The sequence below is a fragment of the Notolepis coatsorum genome (assembly GCF_963971535.1).
Source record: "Notolepis coatsorum genome assembly, chromosome: 1".
In the NCBI taxonomy this organism is placed as follows: Eukaryota; Metazoa; Chordata; class Actinopteri; order Aulopiformes; family Paralepididae; genus Notolepis; species Notolepis coatsorum.
In genome coordinates this window covers 78,761,232-78,784,392 of record NC_140165.1, presented here as the reverse complement: position 1 = coordinate 78,784,392, position 23,161 = coordinate 78,761,232, and the positions used below count along the sequence as shown (strand labels likewise).

General features: G+C 45.0%; 1 protein-coding gene across 1 annotated transcript in view; it reads left to right on the top strand.

The window, feature by feature from the left end:
• LOC311238767 (transmembrane protein 184C-like) overlaps positions 1-23,161 on the top strand; it is a gene marked incomplete at both ends in the record, with an annotated part of 32,735 nt that overhangs the window by 370 nt on the left and 9,204 nt on the right. Inside the window, 5 exons of the mRNA XM_084326952.1 lie at positions 2-51; positions 192-228; positions 4,271-4,476; positions 5,845-5,919; positions 9,789-9,906. Of these exons, the coding sequence (XP_084183078.1) occupies positions 2-51; positions 192-228; positions 4,271-4,476; positions 5,845-5,919; positions 9,789-9,906 (486 nt within the window). The remainder of the gene's footprint in view (position 1; positions 52-191; positions 229-4,270; positions 4,477-5,844; positions 5,920-9,788; positions 9,907-23,161) is intronic.

Sequence of the window (23,161 nt, the reverse complement as noted above, 5' to 3'; positions counted from 1 at the left end):
ACAACACATGGTCCACTACACACAGCCTGAACTGCAGAAACCTATCATCAGGTATACACACACACACACACACACACCACACACACACACACACACACACACACACACACACACACACACACACACACACACAGACACACTTCAATTGAAAAGTAAAATATAAAGTATCTCTCCTCCCTCTCTTTCTCTAGAATACTGTGGATGGTACCCATCTACAGTTTGGACAGTGTGAGTGACACACACACACACACACACACACACACACACACGCACACACACACACACACACACACACACACACACACACACACACACACATACACACACACATTCAATACCATAGTCCCCTCCATACTCATAGCCAAGCTCAGGGACCTGGGCTTGGGCTATGACCTCTGCCAGTGGGTCTTGGACTTCCTGACTGGCAGACCCCAGGTGGTGAGAGCAGGCAACTGCACCTCCTCATCCATCACCCTCAACATAGGGGCCCCCCAGGGCTGTGTTCTGAGTCCCCTCCTCTACTCCCTGTACACACACGACTGTGTGGCTCAGCGGAGTAGCAATACAATCGTCAAATTTGCTGACGACACAGTGGTGGTGGGCCTGATCTCTGCCAACGACGAGAGGGCCTACCTGGAAGACGTCAAGGTCCTGGCGGGATGGTGCCAGGAAAACAGCCTCTCCCTGAACGTCAGCAAAACAAAGGAGATGATTGTGGACTTCAGGAGGTCGGGGGTCAAGGACTACAGCCCCCTCAGCATCGACGGGGCACCGGTTGAGAGAGTCAACAGCTTCAAGTACCTCGGAGCCTACATATCCGAGGACTTGACATGGACCACACACATTAACAGTGTGGTGAAGAAGGCACGACAACGCCTCTACTTCCTCAGGCGCCTAAGGAAGTTCCAAGTCAGCCAGAAGATCCTTAAGAACTTCTACTCATGTACAATAGAGAGCATCTTGACCGGCAACATCACCTCCTGGTTTGGGAATAGCACTGCACAAGACCGAAGCAGACTACAAAGAGTGACACGTTCAGCCGAACGCACAATTGGAGGGGGGCTCCCCACCCTCCAGAACATTTACTACAAGCGTTGCAAGGGCAAGGCTAAGAGAATCATTAAAGACTCCAGTCACCCGAACAACTGCCTCTTTGAACTGCTGCGGTCAGGCAAGCGATACCGGAGTCTCAAGGCGAGCACAGAAAGACTCAGAAGTAGCTTCTATCCCCAGGCCATCAGGCTGCTAAACGAACAATGAATGAACACTACACAACAACAACCACCAAACGCACATAGCACACACATCCACACGCACACACTCACTTTAAACAGACACACTGTAGCACCCACTCCACACACTTTATAGCACACACCCACTTTAAACAAACACACTGTAGCACCCACTCCCCACACTTTATATTTATGGATGAAGGATTGCACTACAACTCGTACACCTTACTGTAAATTGTACCTAAAATTGTACCTCATCCCATTTCTGCTTTGCACTAGATAGTACTGTACATTAGTACACTGCATAGTATTGTGTATTGTATATTATATGGTAACTCAGAACATTGTACATATGTCTATACCGAACACTGTGACCTCATTTTCTTCTTCTAAATTCATGCTATATTATGTTATTATGTTATTTGATACTATCTTGTCTAGCACAGTCTCTGGAGCGTAACAGTAAGAAGCATTTTGTATGAAAGTATTCTGTACTTCTGTATGACAACTATTAAAGAACTTGAACTTGAACTTGAACACACACACACACACACACACACATACGCGCGCACACACGCACACACAAAGGAGTAGTTGACATAGTAGACATTCTGGTCGTTCCAGGTTTTAGAATTGGTTAACTCTATTGCCGTGGTAACAGACCTTAATTGGCCACGATGAGGTGGTGTCACAAGACCTAAATGTCTCTATACACACACACACACACACACATACACACACAGTCACACTTACACACGCAGCCACACACAAAGCCAGCCACACACAAACACACATTCACTTTGACATTTATTTTTATTGTTGCTTTCTCTACATAGGATTTTTGAATCTCTTTATAGAACTGAGACAATCTCCTATAGAATCTCTTTATAGAATTGAGACAATCTCCTATAGAATCTCTTTATATAATTGAGAGAGACAGTCTCCTGCTCTGGAACCAGACTTGTATATTATGGTCTGGTCTGGTCATGTGACCAGTTTCATATGGTCTGGTCTGGCCATGTGACCAGGCTCATATATGTAGAGAGCAGGAGTCCATTTTGCCCCACCCCCTTGTTCAAAAACTCTTTTTTGTATTTATTTTTTTAAATGATCTTTCCCCCCCTTCTTTTTCCGTTTTTCTGCCCTCCCAATGTTAGTCGTTATGCCAATTCCCAATCCCCTTCCTGGTCGTTGTGCACTCTACCCCCTACCATCGGTCTGGGAGGGTGGAGACTATCACACGCTTCCTCCGACACATGTGTACCCAGCCCACCACTTCTTTTCACCTGGCAGCGCGGACTCTCACTGGGAGAGTGTAACGTGTGGAAGGTCACACTACCTCCCTCCAGATCCTTCCCTCGCTGTGCAGGCGCCCCGACCGAACTGTAGGAGTCACTGTTTACAACGACCCAGACCCACCCACCGGCTTCCCTCCCGCTGACTCTGCCAATCGAGCCAGTGTGACGGCCGGCCAAGCCGGAGGCAACGCTGACAGCCGGATTCGATACCAGTGTATCTTGTGTTGGTGACGAGCGCTTAGTCCGCTGCGCCACCCAGTCGCGTCAAAAACTCTTTAACAGTTAACTCAATGGCCGCCAACAACGAGTATACTCGTTATTGGATCGTTATTTCTTTCATTCGCTATTTCCATTCATAAACATGCAGGCAGCTGTGTGTTATCACTGGGGATGGGTCTGAGATAGCAAAAGTCCAATACAGCCGCCTAATGCCTTGCAGCCGCTATTGCACTCTGTTTGAAATGATGTGGCTTGGTGTCTTGGCCAAGCTGTGGCGTGGGGGCGGGGTCTAAACACTCGGGCAGGGCAAGCGGTTCTAACAGATGCATCGACGAGGGTCCCCGACCCCCGGATCATGTTCACGGCTGGATTACGTTGGAAATATGGTCGACATCAGTACTTGGAATGGCGATCAGATCATTGGAATATTCTTTTCGGGACAGATCCTGGTCAAGGTAAGGACTAAATGGTATCAATATTGCGTTGATCCAAAAATTCCTTCATGCGATCGGGAGTGTATGTGGTGTGGTGTGTGTGTGTAACGTATCCCGTTGGTAGCGATCAAAGCACGGAGGGGCGCCCCCCCCCCCCTTTCATGCATGCATGATGAAACATAATGCCGATAATCTAGCGTTGATTTCAGATTGATTGTTGATCCAAGCGAGGAATGGCAAAGTTTTTAGTGAATTGCACTAAAACGCTGTTTAGCAGCGTTTCCTGGGATTACACAAAATTACCCTAAAACTACTCATATGCACCACGGTATAAAACGGGAAAGTATTGATGAAAAAAGTATCTGTTTTTTGCATCTTGACCATAAGAAACTCAATGACAATCGACTATATCATTAGATCCATAGCTATAATATTTAATATAGTTTTAGCACCAAAAACACCGGCATGTACCCCCATTTCATCACAGCGCTGGCACAAACGGCCATACGCCCACAGCGACCTCTGGCGTCCAATGGGTTAATGAGTTATTTAATAAGCTTTAATATGGAGACTGTAAGATATTTTGCAATAAAAAAAAACATTGAACCAGCTTGAAATGTTCCTTAGCATGATATATTTGCTTAAAACTATGAATACAATAAACAAAATAACTGTATTTCCCAGAGACACAGCTGTTATACACTTTGCTTTAATTGTCTTTTGGCTGCTTTAAAAAAAAATATATATAGCGCTTTATCCAAAGCGCTTTACAATTTGTTACTCACATTTGACCCATTCACTCACACATTCACACACCGACGGCGGAGGCAACCATGCAAGGTGCCAACCTGCTCATCGGGAGCAATTAGGGGTTAAGTGTCTTGCTCAAGGACACTTTGACACGCTGCCTGGGAGGAGCGGGAATCAAACCGGGAACCTCCGGATTGCCAGACGACTGCTCTACCTCCCGAGCCACTGTCGCCCCATTTCTTATTACTTTCTTTTCTGGCTCTTCTCCTTCTCTTTCTCCTTCCGTCCATCTCTCCGTCTCTCTCTACCCCCCTCCATCTCCTTCTCTCTGCCACAGTGGATAGCCCTGCGCTACCCCAGTATAGCCATCTATGTGGACACCTGTAGAGAATGCTACGAGGCCTTTGTCATCTATAACTTCCTGGTTTTCCTTCTCAACTTCCTGAGTAACCAGTATCCCAGTCTGGTGCTGATGCTGGAAGTCCAGGAGCAGCTGAACCACCTTCCCCCGCTGTGCTGCTGCCCCCCCTGGGCCATGGGAGAGTAAGACCTATCATAACATAACATAACATAACATAACATATAACATAACATAACATAACATAACATAATATAACATAACATAACATAACATATCATAACATATCATAACATAACATATCATAACATAACATATCATAACATAACATATCATATCATAACATAACATAACATATCATAACATAACATAACATAACATATCATAACATAACATATCATAACATAACATATCATAACATATCATAACATAACATAACATATCATAACATAACATAACACATCATAACATAACATAACATATCATATCATAACATAACATATCATAACATATCATAACATAATATATCATATCATAACATAACATATCATATCATCATAACATATCATAACATAACATAACATATCATAACATATAACATATCATAACATATCATAACATATCATAACATAACATATCATAACATAACATATCATAACATATCATAACATAACATATCATAACATAGCATAACATAACATATCATAACATATCATAACATATCATAACATAACATAACATAACATATCATAACATAACATAACATATAACATAACATATCATAACATATCATAACTAGGGATGCTCGATATTGGCTTTTTTACCGATACCGATATTCCGATATTGTCCAACTCTTAATTTCCGATACCGATATCAACCGATACCGATATATGCAGGGTTTCCCATCCAAAAAACGGAATAATTTCAGGTAACTAATAATTTCACTGGATATATATATAACAAATATTGTTATTGTTTTTTTTTGTTTTTAAACCGATAACGATATTTTCCGATATCACATTTTACTGCCGATATCGGCCGATAATATCGGTCGGTCGATAATATCGGACATCCCTAATCATAACATATCATAAAACATAACATATCATAACATATCATAACATATCATAACATATCATAACATAACATATCATATCATAACATAACATATCATATCATAACATAACATATCATAACATATCCTATCATAACATAACACATCCCCCCACTGTGCTGCTGTCAACTCTGGGCCATGGGAAAGGATGGATGGATAGATGGATGGGTTTATGGGTGGGTGGATTGGTGTGTGGTTGGATGGATGGATGGATGGATAGGTGTGTGGATGGATGGATGGATGGATAGGTGTGTGGATGGTTAGATGGATAGGTGTGTGGATGGTTAGATGGATAGGTGTGTGGGTGGGTGGATGGATGGATAGGTGTGTTTGGGTGGATCGATGGATGGATGAATAGGTGGATGGATGGATGGGTGGGTGGGTTGATGGATGGATGGATGGATGGATAGATAGATAAAGATGTTCTTTGTGTTTCCAGGGTGCTGTTGTTCAGGTGTAAGCTGGGAGTTTTGCAGTACACTGTTGTCAGGCCTGTAACCACGGTGATAGCACTGTAAGTAACCTACTATAACCATGGTGATAGCACTGTAAGTAGCCTACTGTAACCACAGTATAATAGCACTGTAAGTCGCCTACTGTAACCAACTGTATCATATCAAACATACCACTAAAATGTTGTCAGAAACATATTTTAGGTTCAACTTTATGTAGCAAGGGTTTCTCAGTATCTGTCCACTGTGTGGGGTGTATGATGAAGCTAACTTCAGTCTCTGTTTCTCAGTATCTGTCAGCTGTGTGATGAAGCTAACTTCAGTCTCTGTTTCTCAGTATCTGTCAGCTGGGGGTCATCCCTATGTTCCCTGGGTCCTATGTTCCCCACTCCCGAAATAAAGGTTCTATGTTCCCCGGTCCCGCCCGCTCCCGAACGCTCCCGAACAAAAAAGGGTCCTATGTTCCCAGCTGAAATAAAGGTCCTATGTTCCCCGGGTCCTATGTTCCCCGCTAAAATAAAGGCTTGCCAAATGCTGAAATAAAGGTCCTATGTTCCCCGCTTCAAGAAGATGCATGACATTGGGTATATACTAATTACAACAAGACATTAATTAATTGCATTGTTACTGTTCACATGTGTGGTGCCGTTGTCGCCGTCACAGTCATAATTACGTGAATATAGCTTGTGGTTATACAGCAGTGGTTTTCAACCAGTGGTAAAATACGCATAAAAGATAGCCACTTATACTATTTTGAGAAGATAATTCATCTGTATCGCAATGGAGTCACGGATCTAGTCGGGGCAGGTAGCATTATGTCGGGAAAAATCAAATGAAATAAACAAATGTGAATTAAAGAATTTAAAACGAAGTTTAGCTTATTAAATCGTTTTATAAGCCTATAGCCATGTACGTATTTTAACTCTTGCTCCGTGGCTGCGAGGACTGCGAGGAGGAGGGGGAATTGCAACCAGTCCACCATGTACAAGCAAGCAAAACTTTGACTGAGTTCGGTTGATGATGCCATAATTCTCTGCTGTGCTTTTAGGCACACACACACACACGCTAACATTGAGTGTTGCATCATGCCAATTAAATACCTCCGCGACAGACAGGTCCTGCTGCATACACGCCATGACCGAAGGAAAACACAAAACAGCACGCGCGCCACTCACACCGCCATGCACGGCGACGGGAATGCCACCCCTATTTATGTATAATATATCGAAACTGGGACAGTAGAAATAAAAATAAATGATAGGCAGATTTTATGACCAAGGCACACGTTAACCCTTTCACTGCAGCTTCAGCAACAAGGCGCTGTCCACCTGGCGAGAAATAAGCCAATAGTATCCAGCTGCACAGCCGGAGAGCAACGCTCTCAGGGCCATGAACATAGCAGCAAGTGACGGCATCCTCACGTGTTCCCATTAGACTTCATATCAATAGGGTTTAGCTTTGTCAACAACACAGGGAAGTTCTACAAACAGGCCAGAGGATGTATACATATAGTAAATTAACTTCATAACATTCTTTTCTTTTTTGCTCACACAATATCTTGAATGAATGAATGAATGCGTTTATTTATTTCGAACATAAATTAAAAACGAATTAAATAAATTTAAAGAAATTGTTATAAAACAATTAAGTAATAAACAGATTAAAAAACAAACAAGCAAAACAGTAATGTTCGTTATAATTGATTTATAAAAAATTAAAATAAAGTTTGGTCAACGACCGGCCCACTACTAGGCTGGGAGTGACAGAACAGCAGTCACAGCGCGGCCCTGAGAGCGTTGCTCTCCGGCTGTGCAGCTGGACCCTTCTCAAATAAGCACGAAAAAGACGTCACTCGCCACTTAAAGAAATCAAAAGCGTGTGTATTTAACAACCTAAATTTTTTTCGAAACACGCTTTATATTAACTTAATAAATAAACAAAAACGAAAATCTACTTACTTATGTCAACGAAAATGTCCAGTAGGCCTAACTAAATAACAGATATACATCTCTATTACATGCAAGCAGCGTCTGATGGCCGAATCTGTCAGACGGCCAGTGGCGGCCGGCCGATAGGGGGCGCTGGGGCGCCGCCCCCCCTGATTGAGAGAGAGGAGAAGAAGAACTTGTGTTTTTTATTTTAGATATTTTGAAGCCCTACTAAACATGTTTCAAATGAATAATAATTACTATTAAAATGCACAATAATGTTAATATAGTATATAAATCATTGTTTTGTGCATGCTATTCTTTCTCCCCCCCCCCCGTTTGTGATTGACGTCACTCTCAGAAATCGACCTACCTCCAAACCTGGGCGCTAGTCCTTAACGCACGTTGACTCTGCAAGAAAAACTCAGATTGAAAGAGCTTCTGTCGTTTTCTAGCTGATTCGGTAAGAAGTGTTGGCTAACAAGGAGCTATATGGCTAGCTGGATGTAGTCATGTAAATGCCGTATTTTCTTCCCATGCCTGCTTTTTAAAACGACGGGGACAGATACAACATGCCCATGGACTGTTACTGGAGTAAAGGACATGAAACACTTTTTTTTTTATTTTCTTTAAGTGGATTAAGGCTTGTGGACGGCTGAATATCTCGCCCCCTTCAACTCTTCTGATGGTAAGTGAGTCATGTTTAATTTTCGCAAGCCAGCCTTGGCTCTTTTAACAATATGCAAAATATGCTGTACTCATACTGAAGTTATTATTGGTATATACTGTATACTACTAGGTCTGATCCTTTGCAATCTTCTAAATTGTGTAGTGCTTGCCTGCTTGGGATTCCACGTGAGGTACTTAATGCTGTGTGTGAGAGAGAGAGATAGAAAGATAGAGGAGGGGGATACTAATTAATTTTGCCGCGGGGGGCATAACCCACGGGACAATGTATTGGTAACTTGTCTCAAATGACAATATATACATCTGTGATTATTATTGTACGGATCGGAATACGGGCGTGCGAGTGGGAGCATGCACAAAGATATTACAGTGATATGCTAGTGCTCCCGACTGGAAGGGAGAGAGAGAAAGAGAGAGAGAGAGAGAGAGAGAGAGAGATAGAGGAGGGGGATACTAATTAATTTCACCGCGGGGGGGCATAACCCACGGGACAATGTATTGGTAACTTGTCTCAAATGACAATATATACATCTGTGATTATTATTGTACGGATCGGAATACGGGCGTGCGAGTGGGAGCATGCACAAAGATATTACAGTGATATGCTAGTGCTCCCGACTGGAAGAGAGAGAGAGAGAGAGAGAGAGAGTGCGTGCGTGCGCGTTTGTGTAGGCGCTATTGGAAACGTGGCTGCATTGACTGATCATATATTGATTGATGGCAATGGTGATCGTTGTACTGTACCTACTTAAATATTCGTACCTTGTGGTTTCGCCGAAGCTCTGACGTGCACAGTAGGCTATACTCAGTGTGTGGTTTTGCCAATGCGTGCACGCGCGTGTTGTGATACCTCGGTACATGTTTGCAAAATCTTTGGTATAGCGCCCCCCCTGGAGAAGAATTCACCAGCCGCCACTGCAGACGGCACTGGAGTAGATATACAGTACTGTTACATCCAGAACACACACACATACATACACAATTACACATGTTACACCATATCTACACCCTCACACAACTCTGTCGCTTTTTCAGGAGTAGCGGGGAACATAGGACTCTTTTTTAGTCATGAAGTGTACGTTTGAGAACACTACCGTAATGACAGAGAAATGAAGCAAGCTGACATGGTCGGCCCTCACACAACTCGTCGCTTTTTCGGGAGCGGCAACGGGAGTGGGAAACATAGGACCCGGGGAACGTAGGACCTTTTTTATCGCTACCGGGGAACATAGGACCCGGGGAACATAGGACCCGGGGAACATAGACATGCTCCTGTCAGCTGTGTGATGAAGCTAACTTCAGTCTCTGTTTCTCAGTATCTGTCAGCTGTGTGGGGTGTATGATGAAGCTAACTTCAGCTTCAGAAATGCCTGGTCTTATCTGGTCATTGTCAACAACATTTCACAGCTGGTAAAGGCACACACACACACACACGCACGCACACACGCACGCACACACGCACGCACGCACGCGCGCACACACACACACACACACACACACACACACACACACACACACACACACACACACACACACACACACACACACACACACACACACACACATCTTGACATATCAGATTAGTCTCAGACTAGTTATTATAATTCTTAAGAAAATAGTATGTGTCTGTTTACACATGTTGTCATGTGTTTAAAGTGTAATAATACACAGAGCCATATATTAAAGAGTCCATATTATGGCCATTTCCCAGTTTAATATGTACATTTCCATGGTCTACTTACAAACATTTGCATGTTTTTATGGTCAAAAAGCAGGCATTGCAGATTAGGGATGGGAATTGATTCCATTACGATTCCATTATCGATTCTGCTTATCGATACGATTCTTTATCGATTCCCTTATCGATTCCTGATAAGTTGTGTTGGGTGGAAAAAAAGAGTACATACAGGTTTATTAGTGTTAATAACTTACTTTTATTTCTTAAATAATCTTCTAAATAAATAATGAACAGAACATACAGCATATACAGTAAACCACACAACATTTTAAATAACCTAAGAACAAAATAAAAAAAAATAGGTAATAACATTTGAACATGTTAAATTACAGTGCTCTTTTTTAACACTTTCTGCACCAAAAACGTCGGACAACGGGTTTCAAGTTCATGCGAATTCTGCCAGATCACGGCGTACAACGTTATTTTGATCATATTTCATATTTTCGCCATGGTATTCATATTTCCCTCACGGAGGCTGGTCTGATGCTGTGGGACTCGGCACAACTCTGCAACGCTTCAATACTGCCACCTGGTGGATGATCGGCGAGTTGCCAAACCGGAAATGCCGGTTGGATATCGGTGCGTCTCCTAAATAAGTCCGGCCACTCGCTTATCGTTGCGGGACTCAAGACACACGTCCATGTGTAGCGATCGCTGCCATAACTCAATAATCAACATGATTTGGGCTGTTATTATTATTATACAAACCGGAAATGGATCGCCTCGATCCCCATCAAATAACTGGGATCTTTTTGCTCCAGTGTCATCGCCCAACGGTAAGAGGAGGCTGACGTTACTTTCAGCCTGTTTGTTTATTATTATCCATACAAACTGCTCTGATCTATATATCACCCATACTACATGAAGCATTTAACGACGATCACGGAATTATAAACGACCCCCCCCCCCCCGTTCACCCGCGCATGATCAGTCATAACGTTTAGGACCATGTACAGTTGAAATTTTTAATATAGCGTGGATCTGTATCAAACGGCATTTGATAATCTATATATGCATTTATGCCTATATCTCACGTTCTAGGAATTACTGCAGAAAACGATAAAAACATATTTATATTCTAGACTGTATTTTTGTATGAATGTGTGAATGAAAAAGTAAAACGTTCCTACATCCTGAACGATAGATAATCGATGTTGAATGGGCCATAGTAATGTCAATTTAGCAATACAATTTAAAAGGTTATAGCCCTGCAAAGAAGGTAAACATCTCCATAGGCTTAGACTGGTGGCAGTGATCAAACATTGATGGATATAAGCGTGGCAGTTAATGTGTTAAAAGGGTATAAAATGGAACCAAAATAAAACACTTAGTTTTATTTCTTAATCTCTGAACAGAACATACAGCATATACAGTAAACCACACAACATTTTAAATAACCTAAGAACAAAACAAAAAAATAGGTAATAACATTTGAACATGTTAAATCACACAGTGCTCCCCTGGAACCAAAAATAAAACTGGCAAATAAAATTAACAATTCTTCTGCAAAAAAATAAGCATGTCCGCTTTCTCTGGGAGGATTCTTGATCTTTCTGGGCTAATGGTGTCTCCAGCCGTGGAGAACACCCTCTCAGACGGGGTGGAAGACGCCTGAACACATAGATAGGTTTGGGCCGCCTGAATGCCTTCTACAACATAACTGCATTTCCGCGTCTCTGATTGGCCAGGTCATTTCTGGTCATGTGACATGTACGCCCAATCGTGGGACTGCAAGTTTCTACAATGGTTAAGCTTAGGCGCTCTTTCGAAGTAGGTTAAGGCTAGGGGTTTGTCTTAGAGCATGGCGATAGAACGCCTGCCCTGATTCCGACGGTTAAGCTTAGGCACTCTTTCGAAGTTGGTTAAGGTTAGAGTTTGTCTTAGAGCATGGCGATAGAACGCCAGGTAGTTTGCAGGCTGTTAGACCCGGAAATAGGCGTAGAACTTGCTGTCCCACGATTGGCGCACATGTCACATGACCTGGCCAATCAGAGCGCAAAACTCGAATGCGGAAATGCAGTTCCGTCGTCGAAGGCATACACGCGTTTGGGCCAGATTTGACAGCAGGGGCAGAGTGTCTCTCTTTTGCCACCACCAGAGAGCAGCGTCACCTGATATGGGGATGGAAGGCAGGCATTTGTACAGCTGTACTTCTTGATCCACTCTCTCCGTGATGGACAGGGTGTGCTGTTGTACTGTTGTCTGCAGCTCTCTGTCCTCCTCTGCAAACAGTTCTGCCAAGGCTGTCTTGTATTGCTTTACGGGTGGAGTCTGAAATTAAATGGACCATAATTATTTAGTTTGAAGTTTAATATTTTAATCCATGCCATCTATGATCATCACAATGAGCTAAGCTGCGGTTAGGTGGCGTAGCGGAGATTGCGTTCGTCACCAACCCCGGAGCTGTGTTCGAATCCAGCTCACAGCTCCGGGGTTGTCACCAGCTTGGCTGGCCGTTCACACTAATACAATTGGCAGTATTAGAGGGTGGGAGAAGCTGGCGGGGTGGGTCCGGGTCGTTGTAAACAGCGACTCCTACAGTTCGGTCGGGGCGTCTGCTAAGCACGGATGGGACCTGAGTGGGATAGTGTGATCCTTCCACACGCTACGCCCTCTCGGAGAATATCCGCGCTGCCAGGTGAAAAGAAGCGGTTGATTGGCTGGACGTGTGTCGGAGGAAGCACGTGATAGCCTCCACTCTCCCAGATGATCTGACTGTGGGGGGTAAGTGCGCAGCGACCAGGAAGGGGATTGGGAATTGGCATAACGACTAACATTGGGATGGGAGAAAATCGGAGGAAAATGGAGGGGGAAAAAGATAAAAAAAAAAAAAAAACAATGAGCTAAGCTTACATAGTCGTCTTCTTCTTCTTCCTTCTCCTCCTCTTCTTCCTCATCATCACTGTGTGTCTGTGTCTCTTGCTCTGATAGCTTGATAAGAAATTCACCATTTAAGTACCACAGAGCCCAGAGAGGAAAGGTACCACAATAGAAATGTTCAAAGGGATTGTCAAATTCAAATACCTCTTCTGTGACTGCGGCTGCCTCTGTAGTATTTGCTGCCACTGCTGCTTCCCTCACCCTGTCCCAGATGGCATCCCTATCCATTTTGGATTTAAACCTGGGGTCCATCACTGTGGACTCCTCCAGGAAGGTCTGGACATTGTCATCCTTAAATAAAAAATGGAGGACATGTATAACACAAAATTAGGGGGGAAAATGTGACTGAATGTGAATATCCTTTAGTATCTGTGATTATTCGTCACTCGTGATGAATGAATAAATGTCAGTCACTGTACCTTGTAGCGTTTGGAAAGATCGTTCCAAATCAACTCCTTGATGCTCCTCACGAATGTGGAGTCCTTCACCTGGACTGTTCCTGCAACTTCTGGAGGATGGGAAGAATCTGGCCACAGGTTGGACTTTTGTCACTGGAGACACAGAGTGTGGACGTGTACAGCACACGCATCAGCTGCACAAACTCCTGCCTTCCTGAAGTCCTCATTGTCCATTTTGTTCAGTCTGCAATATAAATAATTATATTGCTTAAACAAACTAAAACAATCCTTCTGATGACTTTACTAATCCACCAAGTTTTAAATAAACCATATTGAATTATTCACATAATCTCCCGCCCCCTTACCTGTCCTTCTCCATCAACTGTCTTAGCCGTGGGTCCATAACTGCAGCTTGGATGGCGGGGAACTGCTTGAAGAATCTCTCGATCATTAAAAAGAGAGAATTCCACCGTGTCTTCACATCCAAGATGAGCATGTGCTGGGGCAACAGCGCGTCTGAAAGGCCAACACACATCTATATTAGCACATCATCAGCTAACAATAAACAATATTATATTACCATTTACCATTCATTTATTTGTATTGACCACCATCTGTTCATTTAACATCATGTGTTAACTTATTATAACAATAAACAATATTATATTACCATTAATTTGTTATTTGTATTTATGTACCATCTGTTCATTTATCATCATGTGTTAACGTATATCAATGCATGTTGGCTATAATCTAAAGAAAGTACTGAAATGTATTCTTACTGAGGAGTTGCTGCTTCTCCTTGAGGACTATTTTGGCCATGTGGGATCTCTTCATCCATACGACCACGGCACGGATCCTTGCCGCCCATTTGGAAACTGCATTGCAATTATAGAGCTTCTGTGCTCCTAGGTTCAGTGTGTGGGCGAAACATCCCAACTTGATGATGTGTAGCCTTCTCACTGCTACATCCATGTTGGCTGCGTTATCCACGGTGGCTGCCACAACCTTCTCTCTAACTCCAAACTCCTCCAGGATCCCGTCAATCTCCTCAGCCACAACTGTCCCTGTCTGTGCTTGGTACACCGCTTTAGTTTTGAGGACCTTCTCCTTTATCTTGCCTTCCTTGATATAATGCACTGTTACTGTGAGTTAGTGGTCCTGACTAAAACTTGTCCATCCATCAGCCGTGATGGCTGTCTTCGTTACATCTTTTAGCTCCGAAATCAAATTGCCCTTCTCAACGTTATACCATGCAGGGATCAGGCGGTTGGTTAAACTCTCTCTGGATGGGGGGTTATATTTGGGGTTGAGAGCCTTTGTCATCTCTAGGGCTGTCTTAAATACTTTGTGCATGGGGCCATTGGGTGGGGCCGGGGGACAAATACACTGGAGGAAAGTAACCCAGCTCAGCACTGCCCAAATTATATCATCACTATTGCCTGTTTGAAGGATATCATCCTCAAACACATATACACCACCTACACGCCTATTCTCAGTCCTTGCCCCACAATGGTGGAATGAACTACCCACCCCAGTTAGGACAGCCGAATCCCATCCAATCTTTCGCCGTTGACTAAAGACGCACTTCTTCAACCATTATCTGAAATAAAATTTAAAAAATAAAATAAAAAAAATCTAACCCTAACTAACCTTACTGTCATGCACTTGTCCTAATAAACTAACCTACACTGTAACACGCAACACTTTGATGAATATTGTTACTCAGCTGATAGAGTTGTATCCTTCCTGATGACCTGTCATACAGAACTTGTAAGTCGCTTTGGATAAAAGCGTCAGCTAAATGACTAAATGTAAATGTGAATGTAAATGCCTTGTAGAATTCCACACATAAGAAAGAAAGATACTGGGATGAATAAACAAAATAGGAAATAAAATGTAGAAATGCATAAATAAATATGAATCTCCATATATGAAATAGAACATTTAGATAAGGTGCTACTGAGATGTTTTGGTGAGTTCTTTGTTTTTTTGTGGAAGTAGCCCTTCTTAAAAATGCATGAACATTCACTGATAATTGGTCTGTAGTGGAGTCTACAAGGTCTACATTGCCGGACCATGTAGAATCCGGACCTTGTAGACTGACATAATTCTGTGCATAGTTTAGTCTACACAGGCCATATTTCAAATAATCAAAATCTTACTTCATTCATCTTAAACATTCTTGATTTGGGGGATTGGTAGTTCCCATGAAATCTGAAGTTGTTCAAACGACAACAGCGATCCACCTTGAATTAAATCACACTGCGTCACAGTCACGAAAGGGGCTACTTAATTCATTAATCCAATCCACTTTATTTATAGAGCACATTTAAAAACAACAAAGTTTACCAAAGTGCTGTACAAGTCCCACAACATAAGATAAAAAAAATTATAAAAAAAAAGAAATTTAAATCGAAGCTCGGCCCCGAAGCTTCGAATTAAAATCGAAGCTCGGCCCCGAAGCTTCGATTGCCAAAAAAAAAATTCGAAGGTCAGCCCTAGTCATCTCCCTACAGAACATTGTGGGAATGCAACAGAACTAAGCTGGTAGAATAACAACATGCAACTTGACATTTCTGATTGTCATTTTATTGTTGAGCCCCCAATGCCCCCCATGTCAGAAAAATACAAAAACTGTACTTTTTTTTTAACTACACACTTAAATAAAATTATTTATTTGAGATTCTCCTAAACGAATTGAATCTATTGAACTGTAGTTACATTCAACAGGTCGTTGTTGCAAAAGAGAATTCGTTATCAATAACCTACCTGTATAAATAAACGTTAAAAGTAAAAACATAACTGACACATGAGTTGACATGACATAAGTAACATCTAAGAAAGCAATTCACCTACCGAAATTCTGAGGCTTCTAACTCGTTAACTTTTTCTTGCGTCAGTTTACCCCGCTATGCTAAAGTGAAAGGGGTTTCCTGAGATTTGCGAGAACCACTGGCAGCACTAGATGCACTCTGGTTGTCATCATTTGAAATGGGAGAATATTTATACAGTGATGATGATGAAAGCATTCGTTTTGTGAGGATTGGTCCGATACCGCACGCTTCCAGGTACCAATTACCTTCGCGCACCTGAAGTGAGTTTCAAATCAGCTCGGTGGAGCCTTTATATACTCTGGGGTTCTGAACGTTCGGTGTCGGGTCGTTTTGGCTTACCACTAGCTGCTGCTTGTTTTCCTCCCGTGTTGTTCACCGTCTGTTTCTCCAGGACGTCTATGGAAGTCGCCGCTGTTGCTCCTCTCTGCCATCCGTTGGATCTGTGCCTCGTTGACCGCTTTGCGCAATTGCGCCTTGGTGAGTTTTGGAAACGTACTTTTTTTGGATGCTCTGTTTTTTCCTCGCATTTTCCTGGACTCGGGACCTATCTGTTTTTTGTATGTTTTGGTAAACACTGAAGATGTGTCGCTTGTGTTAGTACTGGACTCAGCTAAATAAGACTGGACTGCCTCGTTTTCCATACGCTCGTTTGTTGACATTCTCTCTCTCTCTGTTCCTTCCCGAGTGGATCTCCAAGTAGCTGCAGAGCCGCAGAGTCAGAGGCGCAACGCCACAGTGCCGTCTCTGCTCTGAGCCAAGCTGCAGAGCCGCAGACTACTCTGCCCAAGAACATTCTCCCCTTGTTTTTGTTGTTGTTTTGCTCTTCTCTGTTTTTGGAAATAAATACGCCCTGGTTTTTGGCTAACTCTGAACTACCTGTCTGTGCCGTGCTGTTGGGGTTGATTACAAACCATAACATTACGACCCGACCATGTCGACCCCAGCCGACACAGACAGAGTTAGGGCAGCGTTGGCGGTCCAGATCCAGTTGACCAACGACCACACCCAACAGTTAGGTGCGGCTGCGGCTGCTGTGCAGGACCTCCGGGCCCAGGTCCAGCCTATTCAGGATTCTCTTGACACTCTGGCCACCCAGCAGACTACCCAGGGTAATCAGCAGGCTGATATTCTGCACCAGCTACAGGCTCTCAGTGCAGCATTTAACACCCTGCTTTTAACCCCACCTGTGCCAGGAGTTCCAGCCAGATCACCACCCGCCGCCGCGACAGACCCCGCACCTCCCGACCTCGCACCTCGGGAGCCCCGTCTCTCCAACCCACGTTTGTTCAACGGTAACTTCGAGGAGTGTGCCACGTTCATCATGCAATGTGAGTTGGTTTTCATTCATCAACCCAGCCGATTTACGTCAGAGGGAGCCCGAGTAGCCTACATGACTAACCTGCTCACAGGCCGAGCAGCACAGTGGGTCACTGCTTCCTGGTCTATGAGGGCTGATTTTTGTTTCTCATACCCAGACTTCGTGGCAGAGCTCCGAAGGGTTTTCCACCACCCAGCTCGTGGCCAGGACCCGGGAGCTCGGTTGGGCACCTTCCGGCAGGGCAGTGGCAGTGTCACCGACTACGCGCTGGAGTTCAGACTAGCCGCAACCGAGATCGGTTGGAATGATCGGGCGCTTCATCTCACCTTCCTGAAGGGGCTCAACGACGCGGTAAGGGACCAGCTCGCGACCCGAGAGGAGCCCGATTCTCTCAAGGGCCTAATCAGCCTCGCCATTTGCATCGACGGACGCCTCCGGGAGAGGAGGCGTGAGAGAGCACGACTGGGACCCCCAGAGGTTCCCCAGACCCCCCGTACTCGTGACTGTTCTGCTGACCGTCCTGCCCCCTCAGCGACTGGTGGCCCTTTTCCCTCCCGAGCTGTTACCAAGGAGGAACCCATGCAGCTGGGACGCACCCTCCTTAGCCCGGCCGAACGGGAGTCCAGGCTCAGGTCCGGCCTTTGTCTCTACTGCGGCCGGGATGGACACCGTATCTCCAATTGCCCTACCCGGCCAAAAGACCAGGCTCGCCTGGACCCCGGGAGATCCTGGTGAGCCGTTTTTCCTGTTCCCACACCCGTGCACCACCTAACCGTCTGACGAGCGTCACCCTAGCCTGGGCGGACCAGCGGGCGACGGTGGGTGCACTCATTGACTCGGGTGCTGATGAGAGTTTCCTGGACGTTGAGTTTGCCACCCAGGCCAACATTCCACTTGAGGACCTCGAGAGGCCCTTGGAGGTTTTCGCGCTGGATCAGCACCGCCTGGCTGACATCACTCAACGCACCTGTCCTGTCCTCCTCACCATTGCTGGTAACCACGTTGAGAGACTCCAGTTCTTTATTACCAGATCCCCTCTTGTCCCAATAGTCCTGGGTCGGCCCTGGCTCGCGCTGCATGAGCCCCACATCGCCTGGTCCTCCGGCACCATCAGGGGGTGGAGCTCCTCCTGTCATGCCCAGTGTCTTCAGGCGGCGTCCAGTCCTTCGCCCCGGAGTTCCCCTTGTGTGCCGCCCTCGGACCTCTCAACTATTCCCCCCGAGTACCACGACCTCTGGGAGGTTTTCAGCAAGTCCCGGGCTCAGGCCCTTCCGCCTCACCGGCCTTACGACTGTGCCATCGACCTCCGCTCAGGGGCCCCCCTTCCCGGCAGCCGCCTCTACAGTCTGACTGTCCCTGAGAAGGCAGCGATGGATAAGTACATCTCTGAGTCCTTGGCAGCAGGCCTCATTCGGCCCTCGTCCTCCCCGGTGGCGGCCGGTTTCTTTTTTGTTGGGAGGAAGGATGGAGATCTTCGGCCCTGCATTGACTATCGCCAACTCAACGAGATCACCATTAAGAACAAATATCCTCTTCCTCTCATGAACTCCACCTTCGAGCCCCTCACCCAGGCTACCGTCTTCACCAAATTATGAATGGAAGACCGCCTTCAAGACTCCCAGGGGTCATTACGAGTATCTGGTGATGCCGTTCGGCCTCACCAACGCTCCGGCGGTATTCCAGGCGCTCATGAACGACGTCCTCCGTGACATGCTCGAGGAGTTTGTGGTGGTATACCTGGACGACATCCTCATCTTCTCCAAGACTCTCGAGGAACACGTCCAGCATGTCCGCCGTGTGCTGGAGCGCCTCCTCCACAACCGGCTCTTCGTTAAGGCAGAGAAGTGCCGTTTCCACTCCGACTCCGTCGATTACCTAGGCTTCATCGTGGAGAGCGGCCTGACCCGAGCCGACCCTCGCAAGATCCGGGCCGTGGAGGAGTGGCCGGAACCCACCTCTCGGAAGGAGCTACAGAGCTTCCTCGGGTTCGCAAACTTTTACCGGAGATTCATCCGGAACTACAGCCAGGTGGCGGAACCACTTACCAGGCTGACCTCTCCCTCCCTGCCGTTTGACTGGTCTCCAGCGGCCTGCGCTGCGTTCCGTTCCCTCAAGAAGAGGTTCACCACCGCCCCGGTCTTGCTCCACCCAGACCCAAGAGGCAGTTTATTGTGGAGGTGGACGCCTCGGATACTGGACTAGGGGCTATCTTGTCTCAGCGGTCGGCGACGGACCAGAAGGTCCATCCGTGCGCTTTCTACTCACGTCGTTTCCTTCCTGCCGAGAGGAACTATGACATTGGCAATCGGGAGCTGCTGGCGGTAGTGGCTGCCATGGAGGAGTGGCGTCATTGGCTGGAGGGGGCCGAGAAACCGTTCACCATTTGGACGGACCATAAGAACTTGACGTACATCCGTGCATCCAAGCGCCTCAACGGCCGGCAGGCAAGGTGGGCCAGCTTCCTCAGTCGGTTCGACTTCTCGCTGACTTTTCGCCCTGGGTCCCGCAACACGAAGGCCGACTCTCTGTCCCGGTTACACTCCAAGGGGGCTCCAACCACTGAGGATCCGACTCCCATCCTCCCAGAGGTCAGGGTGGTGGGAGTGGTCACCTTGGGCATCGAAACCGTGGTCAGGCGTGCCCTACGTTTCCATCCCGCTCCCAGCAACGTACCTGTTCGTCGCCTCTTCGTCCCCGACTCAGTCCGGTCCCGGGTTCTCCAATGGGGCCATACCAGCCGGTTTGCCTGCCACCCCGGCGTTCACCGCACTTTCTCCTTCCTGGCTCGTCGATTTTGGTGGCCCACCATGAGGAACGACGTCAAGGAGTTTGTTCTGGCCTGCACGGTCTGCGCCCGCAGCAAGGCCTCCCACCAGGCACCCTCCGGTCTATTACAGCCACTTCCCATCCCGAGCCGCCCTTGGTCCCATGTGGCGTTGGACTTTGTCACGGGTCTTCCACAGTCCCAGGGAAACACAGTCCTTCTGACTGTGGTGGACCGGTTCAGCAAGGGGGTCCACCTCGTGGCCCTTCCCAAGCTTCCCTCAGCTTCCGAGACAGCGGACCTCCTGACAAGCCACGTGTTCCGCCTCCATGGTTTCCCCCAGGACGTCGTCTCGGACCGGGGTCCCCAGTTCACTTCCCAGGTATGGCGGGCCTTTTGCAAGGGATTGGGGGCAACTGTTAGTCTCTCGTCTGGTTACCATCCACAGACTAACGGACAAACAGAGAGGATGAACCAGAGCGTGGAGTCTGCTCTCCGTTGTGTTGCCGCCAAGAGACCTGCTTCCTGGAGCCGGTTCCTCCCCTGGGTCGAGTACGCCATCAACTCCCTGGTCAACACACAATACAGTTTTTTTTCGATTGCTTAAGCACGATTTTGAAAACAGGGCCCGGTGTTTCAAAACACTACACACAATTAGCACAACCACACACACAATTATCAGAACACCTCAGATCCTTTGCTAAATTAAACACTTAGTTAAAAACTATACACTAATTTATAAAAACTACATTTTGTTACCATATGAAACGTTTCATATGACTTAATTCTGTTTGAACCAGTTACACACTGCTGTGCTTAACCTAAAACACATTTAGCAATTCTACTTCTCAGTGATTAGAGTACTGTAAGTGAAGTACACACTGTGCAAATATAATAAATTCACCAAACACTACACAAGACCAATGCTGTAGACTGATGAAAATATAATTTATTTATCTCCATATACCCAAATCAATGATGCAGACTGATGAAAAAAAACATTTTCTCTCCATATACCCAAATCAATGATGCAGACTGATGAAAATATAAATGTTCTCTCCATAATAATTATATTATAACCAAATCAGTCAACATTTCTACATGGAGAATCACAACAAAACATGTCCCAGTTTCCATGCTACTACAGTGTGCATAACACTGTAAGCTCAGCAAATATCAGACAAACATAAAATACTGTATCCAGTACAGGTTAAAATTACAGTAAAACAAAAACAAAAATAGAAAAAATTTAAATAGAGTACAGAAAATACTAGACATTATCTCTTTGCCTAGCTGGATCTGGCAAGATATTTTTTTGTTGTGATTCTCCATGTTGACTGATTTGGGTATATGGAGAGAACATTTATATTTTCATCAGTCTGCATCATTGGTTGTCTTGTGTAGTGTTTGGTGAATGTATTGTATATTTTCACGTTCTCTGTGTACAGTACTTCACTCTCCTTCCGTTTTGGTTGAAGGCAGGTGAACTCACCTGCTGCATTTTTATAGTGCTTACACCTGATTGGTGTATCTACAATTAAGCAATGGTGTGTTTGTGCATCTGATTGCTGTGTTTAACCAATTGGCTCATATGTGTGGTAATTTGACATTCTATGTGTAATGTAATGCAAGTGTGTTTAGTGTTTTGCAAATCACTGTGTGTTTAGTGTTTTGCAAAAAGTGTGAGGCTGACTTTGTGCTTATAGGGGTACAAATCTGGGCCTATGTTTTTCTCCTTGAGTGTAAGGTTTTGATAATTGTGTAATACTTTTGATTTGAGTGTTTATGCAATCGAAGAAAACTGTAAAGACTAGAGATTAACTGTTTATTTCTTTTGTACATAGGCTGTGCATTATGTTTGTTTATTTGCTTATGTGTATGATTCTTAACTGTGTTTTTATTTTGTTATTGGTGTATATGTGTGTATGTATATATATATATATGTATATATGTATATTTGTACTCCTGTTAGGGCCTCTGGGACCAGATCAATGTTTTATCTGGCTAAATAAAGGTTAAATAAATAAATAAGAAACTGATGATTTGGTCCTGTTAACTTTGAATTTTCTATGGGGACTGCCCAGATCCCTCTCATGGACCTGGACCTCACTTTAAAAACCTCTAATCTAGTTCTTCAGTATTCGTCTCTAATTACAAAAAAATTTCGTATTTCTGTAAAAAAAAAAGAAAAACCTCCACCCCCCCCGGGCTAAGGCCCCCAATGTTTTCTAACCCTAGAAACGCCCCTGGCGCTAACGTTATTAATTTGTAATAATGGATTCTACCTTCGGTAACGGAGGTAGATGCAGCAGCAGCAGTCGTCCGTATAGGACATCAAAAACATGACATTCTTCCAGCACGTTAAGGGCATGCCGTGTTGATAAATGCTTTAGCATGTTGCTCGTATTTCCCCCCTTTGATGAAATAGACATTTTGCAAATGCTGCAACTTCCGCTGTTTTCATCAACTTTGGTAAAGTGCAGCCACGCTTTCAAACGTCTTTTTCTGCCAGACATGGTGGCTCCGGTCCCAAACAAACTGGCGTTACATCATACGTCGGAAACACATGGTAGGTATCGATACAGGAATCGAAAGTCACGGAGGCATGCGATTCCAGGAATCTGACAATTAGGAACCGGCTCCCAACGGGAACCGGTTCGCAATTCCCATCCCTATTGCAGATCCAGCGATTGCTTATCTCTCGCCTCAAAGAAACACATGTAAATATGTTTTTCTCTCTCTCTCTCTCTCTCT